At 33.0% G+C, this 22,425-nt stretch overlaps 2 protein-coding genes and 1 long non-coding RNA gene across 6 annotated transcripts; 1 reads left to right on the top strand and 2 right to left on the bottom strand.

Moving 5' to 3' along the window:
- Window positions 1-2,257: 2,257 nt before the first annotated feature.
- Window positions 2,258-3,950, bottom strand: LOC147543077 (uncharacterized). Its single transcript, XM_086635372.1, has 4 exons — window positions 3,829-3,950; window positions 3,575-3,726; window positions 3,087-3,481; window positions 2,258-2,512 (listed from the first exon to the last, which is right to left on the bottom strand). The coding sequence occupies exons 1-4, from the start codon at window positions 3,948-3,950 to the stop codon at window positions 2,258-2,260; spliced, it is 924 nt and encodes a 307-aa protein (XP_086491498.1).
- Window positions 3,951-7,070: 3,120 nt separating this feature from the next.
- Window positions 7,071-12,657, bottom strand: LOC147543076 (uncharacterized). Of its 4 annotated transcripts, XR_015224337.1 has the most exons (9): window positions 12,310-12,657; window positions 11,596-11,750; window positions 11,177-11,246; window positions 10,995-11,050; window positions 10,463-10,559; window positions 9,210-10,215; window positions 9,079-9,128; window positions 7,529-7,678; window positions 7,071-7,277 (listed from the first exon to the last, which is right to left on the bottom strand). It is a non-coding gene; the product is annotated as an uncharacterized LOC147543076 (long non-coding RNA). The 4 variants fall into 4 exon arrangements; XR_015224336.1 differs by lacking the exons at window positions 7,071-7,277; window positions 7,529-7,678; window positions 11,596-11,750 and adding exons at window positions 8,469-8,887; window positions 12,038-12,074 and having other exon boundaries at window positions 12,310-12,656; XR_015224335.1 differs by lacking the exons at window positions 7,071-7,277; window positions 7,529-7,678; window positions 11,596-11,750 and adding an exon at window positions 8,469-8,887 and having other exon boundaries at window positions 12,310-12,655.
- Window positions 12,658-15,863: 3,206 nt separating this feature from the next.
- On the top strand, window positions 15,864-16,454 carry LOC147543075 (uncharacterized). The gene has a single exon (XM_086635371.1). The coding sequence runs from the start codon at window positions 15,864-15,866 to the stop codon at window positions 16,452-16,454; it is 591 nt and encodes a 196-aa protein (XP_086491497.1).
- The last annotated feature ends 5,971 nt before the right edge of the window (window positions 16,455-22,425 follow it).

Genomic DNA, 22,425 nt, shown 5'->3' with positions numbered 1-22,425 from the left:
ACCTAGTCGGAGAAGACAAAGAGGTGAGGTGGAGAGAGAGTGAGGTGAGGTGGAGATAGAGTAAGGTGAGGTGGAGTGTTTTTTTTTTTATTTCCCCTTAGGTTGTGTTTGATATCAGGGAAATAATTCCATAGAAATAAAAGAGTTCCAAGGAAAGTCTTCCACGGAATTTATTCCATGGAAATAAGAGTTATTTCGTTTGGTAGTCATTTATATTTCTGCGGAATTACGAATTATGTTATTTGGTTGACAACTAACTTCTACGAATATAACATTCAATGAAGAATTTTTATTTACTCTTTCTGTAGTCATGATGACATTTTTACTATTATGTTGTCAAAATTACATTTCCATCCTTATGCTGTCGAAATTACACTTTTACCCTTATGTTTTCAAAATGACAACGTATGGATAAAAAAGAAATTTTACTAATATAAAAGGGTAAAATTGTCATTTTAAAGTAAAAGTGCGGGCATGCCATTTTTACAAGATAAAGGTAAGAATGTCATTCAGACCACATAAGGTTAAAAATGTCATTTTGATATTATTAAGGGTAAAAATGACATTTTGACAACATATGGGTAAAATGTCAATTTGATATTATAAAAGGGTAAAAATGTAATTTTGGTTACATAAAGCCAAAATGTCATTTTGACAACTTTGTAAACATGTCATTTGGTAAGAAGGACAAAAATGTCATTTGCTCAATGTATAAGTAAAAGTTTATTCTGCTAAATTTTATGGGTAAAATGTCAATTTGATATTATAAAAGGGTAAAAATGTAATTTTGGTTACATAAAGCCAAAATGTCATTTTGACAACTTTGTAAACATGTCATTTGGTAAGAAGGACAAAAATGTCATTTGCTCAATGTATAAGTAAAAGTTTATTCTGCTAAATTTTATGGGTAAAAATGTCATTTTGAACATATATGGACATAATTATTAGGTTTCAAATATCTGAATACATTAAAATATTTTTATTTTGATTTTTGACTTTCCATGGAAACTAATTCCAAGGGGGGAGCAAGGAATTAAAAATGGACTATTTCATGGAAATAGATTCCCTAGGGAATTAAAGCCATGGAATTATACTTTGTATCAAACGGCGGAAATACCTATTTCCATGGAAATTGTTTTATTTCCATGGAAATAAGAGATATCAAACACACGCTTAAATTTTATTTCCCCGGAAAATTTCTAAAATTCTACATATTCCCTTTAAAATTTCACACCCCGGAAACTATTTAGCTTTCCCCAAAGCGCTGGCCTTTCCAATATTATGGTTTCCATATTATGATGATTTCTTGTTTATTGATTTAGTTTTTGAATATATGGAGTTCCGATTGAGTTATCATATATCTATAAAAACTCTTCTAATTCAAGTCAAATATCCAATGAAGTCAAAAATTATCGTATGATAAAGTTGTAAATGGAAGTGATTTTACCAAACGGAAAAGGAAAAAATACGTAAATTTTTTGAAGGATTTTAGGTCCGGGTCTCTTCATTTGAGACGGAGGGAGTATTTGTTATTGACAAGGCCAAGCCCCAACTAATCTTTGCTTACAAAGATACACTCCATACTTTATAGTAATATTTTCATCTAAATATGACCTTTCCTTCACATAATATTTTTATTCCTTATTCATTCAAAAAATGAATTTTGTCATATAAAATTAGGATTTAAAGCTCCTCTTCCATTAGTCATTAGTTTATTTCTAGACAAAAACGTATTTTACAATTTTAGTTAAAATTTAATGTGAATTCTACTTCTCATTCTGAAATGCAAATTGTGCAATTTAGCAATTCAATTGAGTAGGCAAAAAGAAAACAGTTGTATAGCCATTAAAACTTAAGTCCCATTTCTTTTAATTATCTTCGAAACTAATACAATTGTTAACAACATATATAATCTCGAACAAAAAATGTTTTAATAAAATGATAAGAGGACAGTTATGCAACCATCAAATTTTTCATCGAAACAAAAAATGGTCGGAATGATGATATGACGACCTACGAATGAAAAATGAGCATGTTACATCACCAATTGGACTGCTCACACAACATTTTAGGGCATGTAGCACGGCAGAAGAACTAAACTAAGATTATGAACATTCTCTTTGGGATCTCATAAATTAAGATAACAAATACCTCTTCCGACCAAACTATATTTCGCTCTTCCGACCAACTTACAACATAGAACACATTCATATACTATAAAATATTCCATTAATTTACTTAGGAAAAATATTGTTTATCAGAAGTAGTTTCCATTACTAAATGAAGCTGAAGATGATGAAGGTGTTTGGTATTGGTGCTGAAAATCCATAGTCCCCATAAGCCTTCTTTTCTTGTAATTTGCTTTGAAGCAAGCTTGTCTAAGTTTCTTCGTTTTTTCCTCAAGTTGAATTCCTGGTTTTTCTTCCATTTGTTTCTTTTGATTCTCCAATAACTCTAATGCTTCTATTACCTTTAAATTACTCATTTCTCCTTCTTCATTCTTCCCCATTTCCTGCACAATAAAATTTAACCTATTAGTTAATTTTAACTAATCAAATCCAGAACAAATTAAGATAATGATTATTTACACAATATATACTATGTGCTTGTTCGAAACAACTTAACAATGACTCGTAGTCTGCCCAGCGAAAAATGTAAAGAACCCACCTTGCTCGCCCTTTTACACTGCCTTATCTAGGTGGTCTTATTGCTCGTCCTTTACACTGCTTTATCTACGTGGTGAATAAGACAAGAGGTACTGTAGTCTTTTCACACTCAAATTAAAAACCAGACACAATTTTGTCTACGTGGTGAATAAGACAAGCCGTTCTTTATCGGCTTTAATAAAAATATAGACATGTTTTTTTTTGTGTTCAACTTAAATATAGACATGTTGCCCCTCAAGTAAATAATGGGTGATACTAGACCCAACTACATGACAAAGTTCTTTCTTCTAGCCACAAAATCAATATTCTAACCCTAGTCTCTCCCTTGAAATGCACATGCTTGTCATACCCTAGTGGGCTAGTCCTCTAGTAGAGAGATGATATGTAACCATGTAGAGAGAGAGAGAGAGAGAGGGTTACCTGAACATTCTTGATTAGGGCTTCCAAACTCATCAACTTTCTATGTGGCCATCTAGGGATACCCAACTCTCTACACCTTTTCTTCAACAATGTTAATCCCACATTTAGTTCTCTAGCCGCTTGTGTTATAGGCATGTAGAAATATTGTGAGATTGTTTCACGAGACAAATCACTTGAAATAACAATACTATTATTATCTCTACTTGATCTCTTCATCTTCTTCTCTTTCTTCATCCTCATTCCTCCATTACTACTATTACTACTTCTTTGCCCCAAATCTTTTTCATACACTACAATTTGCTTATTTTCACCTTCAAATCCATTACCCATTTCTTCATTTTGCATGGGTACCACTCCAAACTCATAATTTCCATATACATTACTGCAAAAATCCTCTGAAATTACCAGAAAAAACATTAATACACATGTAGAGAGAGAACAGAGTAGAGAGAGAAAACAGAGTAAAGAGAGAGAGAGAGAGAAATCACCTTGTAGTACATTTTGAGTAGGTAAAATATCCAGTGAGGAATAGAGGGGATCAGTTGGGAAGCTTGCCATTAATGGAATTGTATCCAAAACATTCTCTTGTGATGGAAATTCATCAAATCCTGAAACCCAACTACTACTAGCCGAATACCCACTTCAAAAAATCAAAAAGAAATCAAGTCATTCCAATAATTTTCTCAATTCTAATACTAATGAACTAATTAAGAACATCAAAATCAGAATGCTTATATCTTACCTGCTAAGATCATGAATTGGAGGTAATGGGTAATTTGAAAAGAGAAATGGGTCATCTTGAAATGGTAAAATTTCATTCCAAGAAAAGTTTTGGATGCTTGATTGCTGATTATTCCCCTCCATTTTTCTTTAATCTAGAGAGAGAAAGGTCCAGATACAACACTACTATAGAGAGATAGAGTTATCTCTCTCTCTATATAAATGATGAGAGAAAGGGTATTGATTAAATTTAAGAGAGAGAAAATGATGATTTAAATGATGAGATAAGAGGAGAATGAATCTATGAATGGGAGATCGTGCGCCGCCGTATGAATTAGAAAAAAACCGGCCATGCATAAATCTTATGATTAATTATGGTTGTGATTTGTGAGAGTTACAAGATTTTGGTAGAGAGAGAGAGAGAGAAAAGTTAAAGTGAGTATTTAATCACTTTTTGATTAGTTTTAAACGCCTCCAAACACGTACTTATATAAGTAGTACCCTTTTTCTTCCATGATCTCTTTCTCATTATTATGATTTTAACAGTTTTTTGTATGTTGCGAAAGGTTGATGACCCTTTGATTATAATCTCTTGAGAGAACTAGTCCGTTTCAAGTGCCACGTGTAGGTTTATATCTAGAAACCCCACTAGTATTATTTTCAGTTTCGATTATTGATTGAAACTTGAAATCATTGAGATTTGAGGCTAACAAAATAAGATCATTAATTATTCAAGAGGTGTTAAGTACCATATTTCAACAAAAAAAAGAGGAGCTTTCATCAAAAAAAAAAAAAAAAAAAACAAAAAAAGAGGAGTTAGTACCAAAATTCTTACTCTCAATGAAATTATACTGCTCAATCATAATGTAAGATTTTAATATTTGAAAATAAAGATCAAATTTTATTGTATTTGATTCATTTGTTTTAGTTATCGAAATTTCCATTGGGTCGTAACAACAAAATTTTGCACGTGCATTTAATAGGACGTCGCTCATTTACATTTAGAAAAATAAAACTAAATTATTAAAGGGGGTGGGTTTTAGGTCCAAAATCCCAAGGTCTGTGGATTTAGAATCCAAAAATAATACTAAATAGAAAATAAATTCACCAGGAGCAATTTACATGTTTACCTCTCTTTTCTCTATTACTACCTAACCTATCCCAGGTTAACTAAAATTACCCATATTAGAATATATAAATAACATTTTCAGTTTCATGAAAATAATTCTTGAATAAGAAGTTTCTATCCTTACAAAAAGTTGTCTTTTCCTTTTAAAGTAACGTTTCCCTAATCTTTTGACTAAAAAAAATCAACCATAACTGTCTCTTCTTCAATCCACCGAGAAAAAACCTAAAGAAATTGCAGAGAACATTCGTCCATACTTTTTGCTCTTCACCTGGAGAAAACAAGAATAACATGGTGATCAATGGATTATAGATCTCTTTTGACCATATTCTCGTTTTTTTTTTTCATGATAAATTATTGCACCATGCATGATTTTGTTGTTCTTATTCTTAAAGCTGTGATATCAAAATTTTTCTTAAAAAAAATCTTCAGATCTTGTTACATTGTTTCTCTCTCTACAATCTTGTTTTCTCCAGAAAATTTGCATGAAAATTACTTATATATTTTGCAAACGTTTTGTATATTTTCATAACATTTTCTTGATTCTAACAACATATTTACGTTTTATAATTTTCTGACTTATTCTGAACTCTAACAAAAATTAATATATTTTGCAAACCTAACATTGTTTCTCTCAAAATGACTTCATCGACAACTATACGGATTTTCTGTGAAGTTTTATATTTCGATTCTTTTACTCTTTTTTTTTACATTCCATGAATTACAAACACTTGTTTGAACACTAATATATTTTATTTGTGATTGTATGTGATTTTGCACGTGGATAAACTTGTGGTCGAAGCTAACTATAAGAGCATCTCCAATGAGACAATCTAACAAACACTCTAAAAATCTAGTTGTCAAGTGTCAATGGAGATTCTTTTTCCTAGGTGTCAATATAAAGACTCTCTAAACATTTTTGATTTCCAGTGGAGATCTCTAAAATCTCTCTACTTCATGCACATGTCACTCTTAAATTGAATATGGAAAAAGTAGTTGAAAAGAAAAGATTTCTATTGGTTTAAATATTAAAGTGACACTTAGAGAGTCTCAAAGAGACACTCTAGTTTTAGAGTTTCTCTTTTTAGACAATCTATAATAAATGTGTCCACCTCATAATAGAGTGTCTAACAAAGTGTCCCATTGGAGATGTTTTTTAACAAAAACTCCAAAAAGTCATATGTGGCACTCTAAGTGTTAGAGATCGAGTGCCCCATTGGAGATGCTCTAAGCCTTTTTTCACACGGGATGTTAGCTAAAGATTTATCAATGCAATCGCAAAGGATGAGGGTTGAATTGACTTGGATGTTCCCGGATGAATTGAAGGGTAATGGAAGAAAAAGTCTTGAAGTTATTAGTTCTTGTATTGATTATGTTTTAATGGGTTTCTCTTAACTTTAATTACTCTAAGTTTTAGTACAAATATCGTCAAAGACTTTAAAAATGTTGAGAGTTAATGGAAATGCTAGAAGATATTACAAGAATGCTACAAATACCACAACGATGTCGATAATATTCTTTGTCTATCCAACTAATTTATGTTTGTCAAAATATGATCGATTCTTTAGAGTTTTGAAGATGTTGGTAGAGTTGCCAAAATTTATACAAATATCAAAGAAATGCTAGAAGAAAATTTACGAAATTTTTTTCACAAAGTATATGATGTTTGATCTAATTGGGTTGTTAAAATCAGTAGAATGCTTGAAAAAATTGAAAATTTTGTTAATCTGAACTAAGTAACTCAATAATTGAAAATTTTGTTAATCTGAACTAAGTAACTTAATAAACATGTTATACCTAAGTGTGCTGTTGGAATCAATAAAATACTAGATAAATAACAAAACTTTTGTTCACTTGCTCTAACAAGTAATAACACATGTTATATATAAGAATAAAGAAAATTAAAAAAAAAATTTAAGTTGTTGTTCTCCTAATTTAAGTAGAGTTGAGTTTTTTCCTCCGGCAAAGGGTCATCCCTTTGTCGGAACCCGTTTTTCTTTCCTATGTAGTTTGACTAGGTATAACCCGTGCCTCCGGCACGGATGAGCTTATTTGATCCAATATCTCGTTCGCAATTGCAAAGGTCTACTGCAATCCGTTGGTATTTGTATGGTGCATTTGTTCATTTGTAAGCTAAATCCACTTCCTGTTAACGAAATCATTAATCACATTATGTGAAGAATAAAAAGAAAGTTTGAATATTTTCAGTAAAAATAAATACAAACTCCTCGATAAATAATGGGAAAAATACAAATACGAAAAGAACAACAAATTCCTCGTAATTCTTTTGATTAGCCTTGGAGCTGGCTACGATGTTCGTCCAGTTTTAACAAAGAATAATCCTTCTGAATCATGTACATGTGGAAAATGAGAAAAATGAAAAATATAAGTAAAGGAAAAGACAATATAAACATGGCAACAAATAACTCTAGTTCAATAAACTGGTCTAAGCCACATCAGTATCATACCATAACCAATTGAATCCATGAGCCACATCAAATGTTCTGGTCGAAATGGTCTCGAACACGAGGAAGATATTGATAAAGAAAAAAACTACTATCACAAGTTACCTCGAATCGCAAACATAAAACAATACCTTTTGAATCGTGGATAGAAAATTGCATCTTTAAATTTCTGATTGTCATTCCTTAGCTAATTTCAGACACAAAATGCGTCATTGTGTATAACTGGTTACTCAGTTTTTGCAGGTTTCACAGGCTCCTAAATATTACTCAAATCTGTAAACCTGAGTGAACCCAAACAAATGATCTCAATATAATACTCCTAATGAATACAATTTTCTAACAAAATATATTTGAAACTCAGAACTAAATACGGACTATTATTGCTTGATTGACTCAAACAAATTATTGCTTGGTTGACCCAAACAAACCACTCTATCACATTAATAACATGTTATATTCTCCGCCGAAGGTTGTGTTAAAGATAGACTAAGATCTAACTCATAATAGTGAAATATTAACATATTCGTAATATAAAATTAAAAGAAGAATTTTAAGAACAGTGGAAACATAACCAACAGATTATCAAGCATACATGTCGTTCGTCTTGCCCCTAAATAGTTTGTCATGACACGCTTTGATTCGTCTTCTCAACAATTTTTTTGAGAAATAGCAAAACTCGGATCATTTTAAAATGAGAAACATTTTTGGTATGTCTTCTTCCCATTTTTGGATTTTTGTATGAGATGGCATATCTAAGATCTCATATTGTTTTAAAATGACAAACGTGCAATTATTTGAAATTCACTCTTCTGCAAGATCAAAGTTTTCAGAGTACTTGGATCACAAATGAAGTAGAGTCTATTGAAAGCTCAAGGGTTTTATACAATTCACTATGGAAGTGAAATAGTGTTACCATCTCCCTTTCATCAAATTTATATATTTTGTGCATTATTCGTATCCATGAATCTCACAATACAACTGTGGATAATGCTCTCATACTTACAAGGAACAAAACAGTCAAAATGTTTATGCTACAAAAGAGATTTAAGTATAAAAAGATTGACCGAGATAGTAGGAAATAGTAGTAATTTTATGAAAAAAATACACTGTTGTGATCTTTGTAAAAAGTACATGATTCTGTTGTTATTTTGGTTTGTCTTTCTTCTTCTAGAGACAACTGGTACCATAGGGAACATACATTTCTATGAAACACCATACATATTATAGCATGTACGCTCAAATTTTAAACTAATATAGTCAACTGCCAACCCATGGTTACAAAACTTCTTGTAATTTCATCTGAACCTTTAATAACTATAACCATTTGCAGAAAAGAGCGGCCTCAAATTCATGTTCAATGGCTTGCTAGTTTTATGTGAAAGTGTTACTTGCATTAGAGTTGGACCAACACAGATCCAGGGCATCACTTCTGTGGCCATGAAAGTCTTGTATATGTGACTCTTTGATACTGAAAGAAGATGTCGCTGACTCTGTGCAGCTAACTCATTAGTGAACTCAATTCTTATTGGTCAAATTAAAAACATAATCGATTTTTCATTAAAAAAAAACTTCACATTCAAATTTGTTCAAACACTTTAGTAAGAAAATATATTAGAGAAAAGTATAAAACAATTTAACTAATTAACAAACTTAGATCAAAGGATAATTGAAAATTGTTTACCTTTGAGAAGCCAACAGAACAAATAGAGAATGTTGATAGTTGCAGCCAACCTGAAATGTAAAAGAAGAATTACCACGAATTCCTTCGAGAATGGAAGAAGAAGAGTGGTGTCTATGTTTAAAATATATAACCATTTATGCTCACGACTCTTCAAAGTCGACTACATATGTAGACTAACAGGAACCTCAACTTTGCGTAACATATTTTCTCAACTTTAGAGAACATATATACTCTTATCCGAGCACCATTATAACACCTGCCAATAACTAAAACAGATTTTAGGTAAGGTTAGTTCAAAATATGAAATTTTTTCTTTAGTTATGAAGTAATCATTTTTGCACTTCAGAGTATACACTTTTACTTCGATTTATACCAAATTGTTGTAGCTTTAATGAAATAGAGAACTGATCAGTGAGCATGACCCGTTACAAGGCAACCATCACTTCTATAAATGTTCAAATGAGAACCAAGATCCAGCCCCTAAAGTGATTGTGATAAGGTAGATTTCAGAAAATATTTGATAAAATCAACCTTAAATCAAATTGACCAGATAAGAATGAATCCGTAGTAGTTGGCCTTAATCTAGGTATTAGATTTTTGAAGAAGGAACCAATTAGGTTTCAGAAGCTAGTAGACGAACCATGCACTGTTGATGTGAATACTACATTAGACATGGATGTGAAAACAAAATTATAACAAGTTAGCAGACAATTGTAAAGGATAGAACCCCTTACCTCTTCCATTTTACTTACCTTGGATGATTCAAGTCCCGGACGATCACCCAAACATGTCGGATTTGAATAGAAGCAGGAGTACAGGACCACAGGATGCTTGTGTGAAGGCATGAAAGCACAAATTTTGATATACCAAACAAATAACAACGTCCCAATCTGTTACAACTATTGGTTTATAACCTTGAATCAAGAAGATGTCCATGAATAGCCACAACTCATTTGGTTTCAGTATAGATAGCCATGAGAAATTGCCGAAACATATAAATAGAGGGAGGGAGAGAACATATATTGGACTTACACAAATTATAATCCAACTTGGAATTGATTCTTCAACATGGAGAGTCCTTAAAACTAATCTTAATAGCCATACAGTTGTTAAAAAGTCCCCGTCCGAAATTTTATCCTACAAGAACATTATCAAGAAAGTGATGAAAAAATAATGTCCAGCGACTCGAGTCAGAGACAGATTTTTCAAATAAGGTGCAAGGGTAAAACTTGATCAGTGGAAAAATGAAATAAGAGAATTCTATGAAATTGAATAAATTATTGAACCAGAAGTTCGGTTGGAATAACTCTATCCACACATAACTAATTGTGTACAAACAAAATATAATGGATATATACTTACTCAAAGATCACTTTAGTATTACCTCGTCATATAACATGACTATAGAAAATCAGCAAAAGAAGCTAAAACCTGTCTCGATATTCAATTTGGAAACTTCGTCGACCATTGTTCATGAAAGTCTGTAAAATGGTGCAACTTCATGCATAAAAAATCGGTGGCAAACAAATATGCAGATCAACATTTATATTAGAAACCCATTTGTATTGCAATAGCAAGAAATTCATGTGGTAAAAACCTACCACATAAAAAAATAGCATCAAATTTTATTTAGGGTAGGAAGAAAGAGTAAAATAAGTTGAGTTCTTAAAAAAATATGACTTTTGAATTGATTGATGATTTTCATTGAACAACCTCACACGACAACTAAATTTCTGAAATACAAAATAAAATCGCACAAACAAAATAACGGAAGCTAAGACGACATGAAATTCCTTCATCGACATGGGCAATGGGAGAGAGTAAGCAAACATAAAATGCGAGTCACAGTATGAAGGGAGAAGATTAACTTACTTTGGTGAATTAAGAAGAAAAAATGAAGACAAAAAATAACTTACTTTAAGGCATGGACCTTGGAAGTGATCGAGGACGAAGGGTGTAGGAGACGAAGCCGCTGAAAATCAAAAGGTAGATAGATTATTTCAGGCAATAAGTATGAACGAAAACATTAAGACATCAAGTACAAACTGAATGAAATCAACAAATTCAGAGGAAAATGTCAGAGCTAAATTAGTTTTACCTATAAATTTATTTTTCTTTGAGGCAGAGATTATATTTCCGACAAATCCTTATTCTTTTTCAAACTCTCTCTAAAGCAAAAAAAACGAAAAACACACAGGTAAGGAGAAGTAAACACCACAAGCCGAAATATCCGTTTCCATTTCGTATGTTTTAAAACCATAATTCCTCCATTTATCATAAAGTGATGGAGGGCGCAGTAATGAACGATTGTGAAGGAGGAGATCGCAGTGATGGATTCCTATCCATAGAATTTTACACAGATTTTCACAATGAGAGAACAGAAAGAAATACTTGCAACTTCCATAAGTTGGTCTTTCTTTCAACATAAACAAAAGGAAAACTAATGAAAATTTCAAATTATCATAGTAGATTAAAAAAACCAATATGTAGGTGTAATTAGGGCCGATGTGAACTCACTTCTACAAAGTACACGAGCGAAGAAGAATCATACGTTGATAATTCCCAATATTTATAAACTGTTGAAATGGCTAATTTGAAACCAATCTAAAATTATCTCGACTTGACTGTTCGATAATTTCGTCTTCCATTTCAAGAAACCTATTCATCAGAAACTTCCAAAAACCACCAAATACACAAAAATACAAATTCAACATGGTTGTTGTGATAGAGTACACAATCCAATCGTCTCTACCTTTTAATTTACATGCAAAATTGTTTCAAAGAGATAGTGATTCAAATTAGGTTGCACAAATTAAATTGCTCAATGGACAAAGTGGTTTGAGTAGTGAGAGGAGTTTAAGAGATTTAATGTAACAACAATCAGCCCCAATGAAGCAAGTAGGCGGCACATCTAAAAATCTTATACTACAGAAATTTTGGAGAGAGAAAGGGTTTTTACCTCTACCACCATTAGATAACCATCAAACCATTTTATACTACAGAAATTTTGGAGAGAGAAAAAGAAATAAATTAGGAATTGGGTTAGGGTTTCTACTTCTTCCACTTTGAAAAACTACCAAACTATCATTTGTAAAATAGAAATTTTAGAGAGAGGAAGAGGGTATAACTGAAATCTAAATGAAAATTTTAAATCTTTTCATACTCATATGAAGATCATCAATCATTTAAGCGAAAGAAATAAAGAGGAAATTTAAAATTTTCGATGCTGACCTTGAGAATTTCTGTGTGATTCTTTTCTTGCAGAAGATCTGGGCAAGTGATGGCTTTGGTTATTTCTTCTGCTATGAAGATTTGGGAAAGAAGAAGATTTCCTAACAACCAGAGAGACCTAAGAAAATTTTTTGGTTTTGATATTGATAAGGAAGAGATTTTATGCTTTAAGATTGGAACACATAGGGCGCAAAGGGAGATGAGGGGTTTTGGCGTTCGTTTCAGCTCATATGCAGAAAGCGCCGCAGTAGGTGTGGCGTTGGATTACATCAAAGATTAGGATCCACCTTAGATTAGAGGGTAGCATCCTCCTCATTTACTTCATCCTAGTAAGATGTCCACATGGTTGTCCAAGTAAGCACAATGGTGCATTTATTTTGTCCTAATCATCAAAACCCACTCTGTTTTGTTATATAGATTTGAAAAACTACCAAACTATCATTTGTAAAATAGAAATTTTAGAGAGAGGAAGAGGGTATAACTGAAATCTAAATGAAAATTTTAAATCTTTTCATACTCATATGAAGATCATCAATCATTTAAGCGAAAGAAATAAAGAGGAAATTTAAAATTTTCGATGCTGACCTTGAGAATTTCTGTGTGATTCTTTTCTTGCAGAAGATCTGGGCAAGTGATGGCTTTGGTTATTTCTTCTGCTATGAAGATTTGGGAAAGAAGAAGATTTCCTAACAACCAGAGAGACCTAAGAAAATTTTTTGGTTTTGATATTGATAAGGAAGAGATTTTATGCTTTAAGATTGGAACACATAGGGCGCAAAGGGAGATGAGGGGTTTTGGCGTTCGTTTCAGCTCATATGCAGAAAGCGCCGCAGTAGGTGTGGCGTTGGATTACATCAAAGATTAGGATCCACCTTAGATTAGAGGGTAGCATCCTCCTCATTTACTTCATCCTAGTAAGATGTCCACATGGTTGTCCAAGTAAGCACAATGGTGCATTTATTTTGTCCTAATCATCAAAACCCACTCTGTTTTGTTATATAGATTTCCCTCCATTAATGGTATCTAGGGACCATAAAAAACCCTAATTTAACATTTACTTCCTCTTTCGAAGAGAGTCACATAGCAGGAAGGATCCGTCGATAATAAATTCCTTCAGAGAAAGAGTTCCAAAATTATGATATTTTTCATAAACATAAATCATTCATTGACGACCCAGCGATGATGATAAAGATGATTATCATAATCATTATCAAACCGAAAAAGATTCTTCGCTTCATGGAAATGGAGAAGGTTGATGTTCTGGTGTGTGGTAGTGTTTCAGTGGTGAGGTTTCGGTGGTGGTGTTTGATTTTCGGATCTGATTGTGTTTCATCTTTACAATTTGGATACAAATCTAGTTAGAGGAAAAATCTCATTGTCAATTAGTCAAGCACTTGATCAACCATTAAATTATGCAAGAATTTACTTAGTTGATTTACTATCAAACAATGTAAATCGTATAATTAACTTCGATTCAGATCTAATTGTTGTTGATGATATTGAAAAACTTTGGAAAATCGATCTGGTTAGTCATGTTTTACTGGTTTACTCCATTGCAGTGTACAGGGGATGTAAAGGGTGACAATCTTCAAGGGTTATGTAGATATGGATAGGGGTTGAACACAGATGGAATCAACATGGATTAGGTGGTGATAATGAGGCTTTACCAAGGATGATCAATCTACTGCAACAATGGCCGTCGAGATGAATTTAAATTAGTATTTTCTTTATTATTTGTATTATCAGTTATTTTGTTGACCTTTAGGGTCCTTTAATCTTTGATCTTTAGGATCTTTTCATCTTTCTTCTTTTTTTTTTTTTTGTCAGAGTCTTGTCAATTTCTCTCACCTCATGAGGTACTTTACTTTTGAAGTTTTGAGAATTTACTTTTGTAACTCTCATGTCGTTGAACCGAGAGGAATAATCAATTATCCATGTAAATTAGTGATTTAATCACTTATGGAATGAAATATGGTTTCAAAAAAAAAATTTAAGTAGAGTTAATTCTTATTTGGCCCCTTACTTTGTGACCAACTTCCTTCTTGGCCCCCTATTTCTTGTTAATTCAAATTTGACCCATTTTTTAAGATAAATTCCTTAACTGCCCCTCCCACAAATTATATGTTTCAAAATAAAAATAAAAATAAAAAACCCTCCACCTCACCTCACTCTCTCTCTCCACCTCACCTCTCTCCCTCTCTTCACCTCACCTATCTCTCCCCACCTCACATCTCTCTCTCCCCACCTCACATCTCTTTCTCCCCACTTCTCTCTCTGTCTTCTCCGACCAGATCGCCGGTCGGAAAATTTTCCAGTCGGCGACCTGGAAAGATAAAAAAATAAAATAAAAATTTCACTCTCTCTTTCTCTAAAATGCCGAAGGGGTTTTCCTTAGTCGGAGTCGTGAATAGACCGATCAAGGTCTGTTGAATAGACCAGATCGGTCTGTTCACAAACCGACCGACTTCGATGAAGGAAAACTCTTTCGTCGAAGTTTTTAGAGAGAGAAAGAGATGAGAGGTTTTTTTTAAGGGAAACACCTTCGTCGGAGAAGATAAAGATGAGTTGGAGAGAAGAGAGTGAGTTGGAGAGAGAGAGAAGTGAGTTGGAGAGAGAGAGAGATGAGTTTGAGAGAGAGAGAGGTGAGTTGGAGAGAGAGAGGTGAGTTGGAGAGAGAGAGACGTGAGGTGGAGAGATATGTGAGATGGAGAGACATGTGAGGTGTAGGTGAAGTGGAATTTCTTTTTTGGAAATAATTTTATTTTGGAAAAACATATATAGGAAGGGTACTTATGACATTTACACCAAAAAAGGGGGCCATATTTGAATTTATGAAAAATAGGGGGTCATAAAGGAAGCTGATCACAAAGTAGGGGGCCAAATAAGAATTAACTCATTTAAGTAATACAAGAGAATCAAGGAAATGCTAGAGAAATGTTAAAAATTTAGTTAACATAATGTAAGTAAGTCAGAAAGCATATGATACATTATTATGTTGTTGTTAGGCCGAATCACCTAAGTTGTTTTGAAAACTTAGAAGTATTTTTTAGGGTAATTAAGTATATAATTGTGTTTTCAAAATCAGTAAAATGCTAGAAAAAATTTCAAATTTCAATTATAACTTAATAATGTTGTTAGGATCAATAAGATGCTAGAAAAATAATCGAACTTTTATTCACTTACTTTAACTAATTCATAACATATGGCACACATATTATGCTAATAGAATTAAGAATGTTGTTAGGATCAATAAGATGCTAGAAAAATAATCTAAACTATGTCAACTATGTTACGAGAAGGATGAAGACACTGATCACCTATTCATAGAGTGCAAATTTGCGAAAGAAGTTTGGTTTCGTTCACCACTCGGTTTTCGAATTGAGGCAGGGAAAACAATTGTTGAAATACTCCAACATTGGATCAATCATAAAATAGAAGATGAAGGTGTTCAATTGAGTTTCTACCTATTGTGGTACATTTGGAAAACAAGGAACAAGAAAGTGTTTGAAAACAAAGTTCCACAGAGCATCAAGGTGATTAAAGACGCCATTAACATGTGGTCAAATTTTCAAAAGAGAGGAAAAACAGAAATTGGTCCCAGTATAGAGAACGAAATCATTGATGACTCGAGCAAGACTTGGAAACCACCACAATCTGATAAACTAAAGATCAACGTCGATGGGGCACGCAAAGAGGTTAAAGGGGTTGCAACTGCTGTTATTAGAGATGAAAATGGTGAGTTTATAGCAGCAAAAGCAATGTGGTTTGATACTAATTATCCTATAGAAACAGAAGCTCAAGCAGTTCTAGTGGGGATAAAGCTAGCGATTCAGCTGAACATAAAGGAAATAGAGTTAGAAAGTGATGCGATCAATGTGATCCAATCTTGTACGACAGAGAGGGCCCTGATCCCTTGGAAAATAAAGAACCTGATTACTGAGATAAAAAGAGAAGCTACAAAAATTGAAGCACTCACATTCCGACATATTCCGAGAACCGCAAATAAAGTCGCTCATGCTCTAGCTAAGAATGCTTTAGAGTTCAACATTTGTAAACAATGGAGGGAGACAGAAGTCCCATCTTGCATTGTTAGTCCATTAAGATTCGATAGAACTAATATTGTAATCGACAATCCTATTAATTAATAAAAGGCGACAGCCGCTCTTCATAAAAAAAAAAACTAATTCATAACATATGGCACATATATTCTGCTAATAGAATTAAAAAAATGTTAGAAAAATACTGAAAAATAATTAAACTTTTATTCACTTACTTTAACGAATTCATAACATATGGCACACATATTATGCTAATAGAATTAAGAATGTTGTTAGGATCAATAAGATGCTAGAAAAATAATCAAACTTTTATTCACTTACTTTAACTAATTCATAACATATGGCACACATATTATGCTAATAGAATTAAAAAAATGTTAGCAAAATACTGAAAATGTGAGCAAAATAAATATCAGTTTACATTATGTTTTTTATGACAAGAAGATTGTGGTGATGGGAAGTTCAACTTCTTTTCTTACGAAAAAAAAAGTGATAAAAATGTTACATTTAAGTATGTTGTTAGAACTAAATAAATGTTTTAAGAAGATTCAAAATTTAATCAACATATATATAATTTTCGTAATGATTTTCAAGACAAAATAGTTTGTGGAGATAAAAACATTGTAAAGACACAGAGAGAGAATGAAATTTCGTCTTCCAGAAAAAACTACTGATTTGGTATGTTATTTCTTGACAACTATAAATTTTGGAAATAAATATTGAGAATGAATTTGACAAATATTTATTTTGGAAATAAATATTGACAATAAATATCTACCATACATTTTTTTCTTAAAATTTGTTATGCCCAATCGGGGATAATGTGAACAATACGAGTAATCCAGGACAAGCAATAGGAATAGTAAAGAACAATCAAGAACAGAACACAGAGATTTACGTGGTTCGGTTGGTGAGACCTACTCCACGGCGACAACGGCGCGATGATTTCCACTATGATAAGCAAACAAGTTTACACAAGAGATTCGTGTGATTGTGCTACTGATATCTCCTTAAGGTTTAGTTTATATAGCCACTAAACCCTAATCCCACCGCCTCACCGACTCTCTCTTTACAACCGACATTATACACGGATACGCTAATACTAATAACCGACATAAGCCTAGTTTCGCATTTCAGCTCTGTCTCAGAGTCCAGCTTTGCCTCAAAATACTGCTTCGCATACCAGCTGTCTCAGTAATCAGCTCCGCTAATGGGTCCAAGCTTCGGTAGGTTGTATCGCGTTCGATACCAATCCATATTCGAGAGAAATTTATGAGAGATCCAGACCATAACCCGGGAATAATTGGGAGAAACTTATGAAAAATATTGATGGGATGATGAAATAAAAAATGAGTGGCAAAACCCGAGAGAAATTGGATCTTATATTATAGTTATAAGAGAATAGTTATAAGAGATCCAATAATTTGATCATCAAGCAGGAAAAGAACGGATAAAAAGAAACATCGATTGACAAAATAAAAGAGGGGTAATTTACAATACAATATAGGATCCATCTGTATCTAACATATCAATTCAAAGATATGTGATGAATCCATTTAGACTTGTTACTAGCATGAAAGAGTTGAGTTTATTTCCATAAAAATGAGTTTTGGTGGGCAAAAATAAGATTCATGGAAAGAATAAATTTCTTAACTCAACCACAAGAAAACTTTGGTTTACTTTGGGTTAGAATATATTTACAAAAGGGCAATAATGGGAGAAAATAACTGACTTGATGCATGGGCCCACCAAATTTTTGGACTTATTTGTTATTTTCTGTTTATTTTGGTTTTATATTATTTATTGATTTAGTAGTGAATATGTGACTAATTACCCCCTATTTTTGGACCTTAAGACTCAAAAATCCAATTATATATTAACTGTTAATATTTTTGGGTTGATATTTTTGGCTCCCAAGATCCAATTTTGCTTAACTGAAAGTATGGAACTTTGTTTTCGTCTCCAATTTTTTTTTCTTAAACTGTATTTTTTTAGTGTCTGCCTTCAATATTTTACTTTTTCATTTATCTCTCTCCTTCATTCGTCTCTCGCCTCCACCTCGACTGTTTGTCTATTTCTATTCTACTTCATCTCTTTCCTCCTCATTATTAAGTCATTGAGAGATCCGTCGATCGGCGACAACTCTATCCCTTACTTTTTTTCTCTCTCTCCACCTACCACTTCAACCACTACATACACTTTTGTTTTTCGTTGGAATTTACCCCAAACCAGATGAAAGTCTTCTTCACTGGGGAGGAGAGTATTTCTGGGTAAGGGGGCTCTCCCTTATTGGGAATAGTGAATAGAGAGAAGAAGAGGTGTGTGGTGGTGGATGAAGTGTTGTGAAGGGAGAAAGAAGAAAGTAGGAGAGAGAAAGTTCTCGGTGGTCGGTTGGGCAACCTTCAATTGTCAAAGATGGAGCGGTGAAGAAGAAATAGATGCAATGAGGGAGCAATAAAAATATGGGAGAGAGAAAGACAACCAAATATTAAGTGAAACACTAAGGGGTAGAATTGGAAAAAATAATGGTTACGAAAGAAGTTCAAACACAAAAGCACGGTAAAATAACCAGTTTATCCCAAATGGAGGACCAAATAAGAAAGTTTAATTTTGTTTTGCTCCCAATTTGTTACTAACTTACTGTTATGGCCCCAATAATGCCCAATCCCCAATCCCCAAAATCATTTTTTCTTTTAACTTTTTTACCCTTGTGGTATTATTTTAATTTTGATCTTTTAAAAATATATTCACTTCACCCATTTGCTCTCGCCCACATCATCGAACCTTCCACCTCACCTCTTCTTCTTCATGGTCGGCGACCGACAACCTTCTCCAACGACTTTCAAAAGAATTATTCTTCTCCTACTACCATTACACTGCCTCCTTTTTTCTCTCTCACTTTCTCTTTATCTCTCTCTCTAGGTTCTCCTTTGTTGACAGGAACCCCAACGAAGGGGAACCTTAAGAGAGAGAAAAAAAATACTCGAAGAAAGAGAGAGGGGGGGGAGAGAAAAAGAGAGAGAAAGTAAGAGAGAAAGAGAGAAAGAAAGATAAAAATAGAGAGAAAAGCCAATTGTAAAATGATTTTCTCACCATCTTCCCAATTTTTAGCCTGTGCCTCCGGTAACTTTGTCTCTATTTCCCAACAGATGGAACCCTAAAGACTACCTAGATTTTCTCTCTAGCACATCTCAATCTTCTTTAATAGAAAACTAAAATGTTGTCATGATTTTCTGTAATTATGTTTATCTCCTTGGGACTCACAAATCTGCATCACCCTGAGCACAAATTTCTAATTTGCAAGACATCAAGATTTTGAGATGAGAAAGATGAGATGTGGGGGGAAAAGGAGAAGAAGACAACATGAAGGATTTCTGAAGGCACCCGCTTAATTTTTCTTGAAATGCACTATTTAAAAGTCCAATCTATACATTACATTCTAAATACACCCCTTCTCCTTGTCAAACACTTCAAAATTAATTTCACATGAAAATTTGTTTTCCCTTCCAAAAAAAATTCATTTTCACGTTCAAATGTTTTGACACGACTAAAACGGATCCTAAATGTTTCCTTTGAGGGGTTTCTTACCACCCAAAAGACCCTCCTTTTAGTATAGGGGCCTTTCAAGGTAAAAGCTACGATCGAGTGTTGTGACTTGTGAGCACTACGAATCTGGGTGTTTCGGACTGGGTTTTGGACCAACTATCTTTTTTCACCACACCTAGGCTAGGAGGGGTTTCATAGTTTATCTCTCTTCTCACGCACAACAAAACAGAAAGACAAATTTAGGGCTAAGGTTTTTCGATTTTAACCCTGGTTTCGTAACAATATTTCTTAATTTATCTTCTGATGGTTCAGTATTTGAGGCTTTGAGCAGAGATTTTGAGACATTAATCTTCGGATTCTCGAACTCCAGATGTATTAATTCAACCTACTTTATCGCTCTCTCTCCGTCTCTCTAGGCAGGATAGGTTTCCTCTTTGGAGTCATGAAGAAATTTTTTTTTTCAGATGAAGGGTCGATATAAAGTAAAAAGTTTTTTAAGGAAATGTAAAAGGGTAAAGAAATGATAAACCATTAAACTTGACTATAAAAACTAGTAAAATGGGAAAAAAATGGAAGTTGGTCATATATTTTTTTTTTTGAGATAAATCTGAAGGAGTTGAAGGAGATGTCCTTCGACCAAGACGGAAATGCGAACAATATGTCGGCTAGGACAATTGATGAAGAAGATTATCAAGTCCGATTGATTTAGGGGTCGTAGTGTTTAGCTAGAAAGCAACTACGATCGTCGAATTACGAAGTAATTCGCGGCTAACTTCGATCGGATCCTACATCAGGTTACACATAAGGATGGGTATTTAATCGTATGATATGACTAGTGGGAGTGTGATATAACATTGAGAATGCCCCATAAACATATCTCACAGGCCTAAATGGAATTTGGGCAAAAGATAGCAAAAAGACCCGAAATAAGGGTTTTGGGCCTAGACCGATTCGGGTACTTCTAGGACTCGGATTGGGGTTAGTTTCTGATATAATAAGAATTATATCTACCAATTTTCGTGGTGTTTGTATACCTCCTCCTTAGGGAATTGAGAAAATATCAATAGTTGCTATTTTCGACAATTTCCCTAAATCTTATTCTAAAGGGTGTTTTAGGAAACTTAAAAGGAGGTGGATTCTTATTAGGGTTCTATATAAAAACTCTTAGGGCAGAGAATAAGGTGTGGAATTTCTCTCTAAGCTTTCTTACTCTACCACATCAAGTAGAGAGGAGAAAGTGAGCTAATTCCCAAGCTATCTTCTAGTGAAGCAAGAAGAAGGTCTTCTTATTACCAAACCGCCATTGGATTGCTAGCGAGCTTTCAAGGAGGGAGATTAAATACACTATTCGGTGTCCCAAGTAGAGGAGCTACGTTTGAAGCTCTTGGTCTTCTTTAATCTATTCAACTAGCTCGAAGGAAATAGCGATTAAGGTAATCTACTATCTTCTTATTAGTTAATTACTAATTTTGCATGATGATCTTGGGGATACTAGTGTTAGACATTAGATGTCATTATCCACTATAAACACTAGTATAAGGGTATAAATCTCTTCAGTGGCGTCAGAGTCTCTTGCGATTAAATAGTTTTTGCTAAGAGTCGAACTAATTGATATTTGATATGCTTGATAGTTTGAGTTTATTAAGTTTTAAAAGTGTTTTAAAAGGTATTATAAACTCATGATTTGATTACAATGAATATGATTCAACTAGTTTTCAAATTAAAAATCGAAATTGATGATTGAAATTGTTTCAAAACATTGAATTTCATTGATTTTGAATTGGTTTTCAAAATTGTTCTTGAAAAAATTTCAAAAACCTAGAATTTTGATCCAAAATTGGTTGATTAAAAGAGTTGTTTTTGAGTTTTAGGAAACTCCCAAAAACAAAAAATTTTGAATTTAGAAGTATTCTTAAAGGAGTTGTTTTGAGTTTTAGGAAACTCCCAAAACAAAATTTGGAAAATTTAAAAGTTTCTAAAAGTTTTGAGTTTTAGGAAACTCCCAATTTTTAAAATTCTTTCTAAATTTTGAAATCCTTTTAGAACACTTCTAAAAATTTTCAAAACTTTAGAAGCTTTTAAATTTTCCAAATTTTGTTTTGGGAGTTTCCTTAAACTCAAAACAACTCCATTTAGAATACTTCTAAATTCTAAATTTTTGTTTTTGTGAGTTTCCTAAAACTCAAAAACAACTCTTTTAATCAACCAATTTTGGATCAAAATTCTAGGTTTTGAAACTTTTTCAAGAACAATTTTGAAAACCAATTCAAAATCAATGAAATTCAATGTTTTGAAACAATTTCAATCTTCAATTTCGATTTTTAATTTGAAAACTAGTTGAATCATATTCATTGTAATGAAATCATGAGTTTATAATACCTTTTAAAACACTTTTAAAAATTAATAAACTCAAACTATCAAACTATCAAGCATATCAAATATCAATTAGTTCGATTCTTAGCAAAAACTAGTTAATTGCAAGAGGCTCTGACGCCACTGAAGGGATTTATAC

This window comes from Eschscholzia californica, unplaced genomic scaffold, assembly GCF_041429995.1.
Source record: "Eschscholzia californica isolate CP2 unplaced genomic scaffold, dmEscCali1.0.p SCAF_4, whole genome shotgun sequence".
NCBI classification, from domain to species: domain Eukaryota; kingdom Viridiplantae; phylum Streptophyta; class Magnoliopsida; order Ranunculales; family Papaveraceae; genus Eschscholzia; species Eschscholzia californica.
Note: the sequence above shows the minus strand (reverse complement) of the source record. Positions and strands in the feature narration are given on the sequence as shown.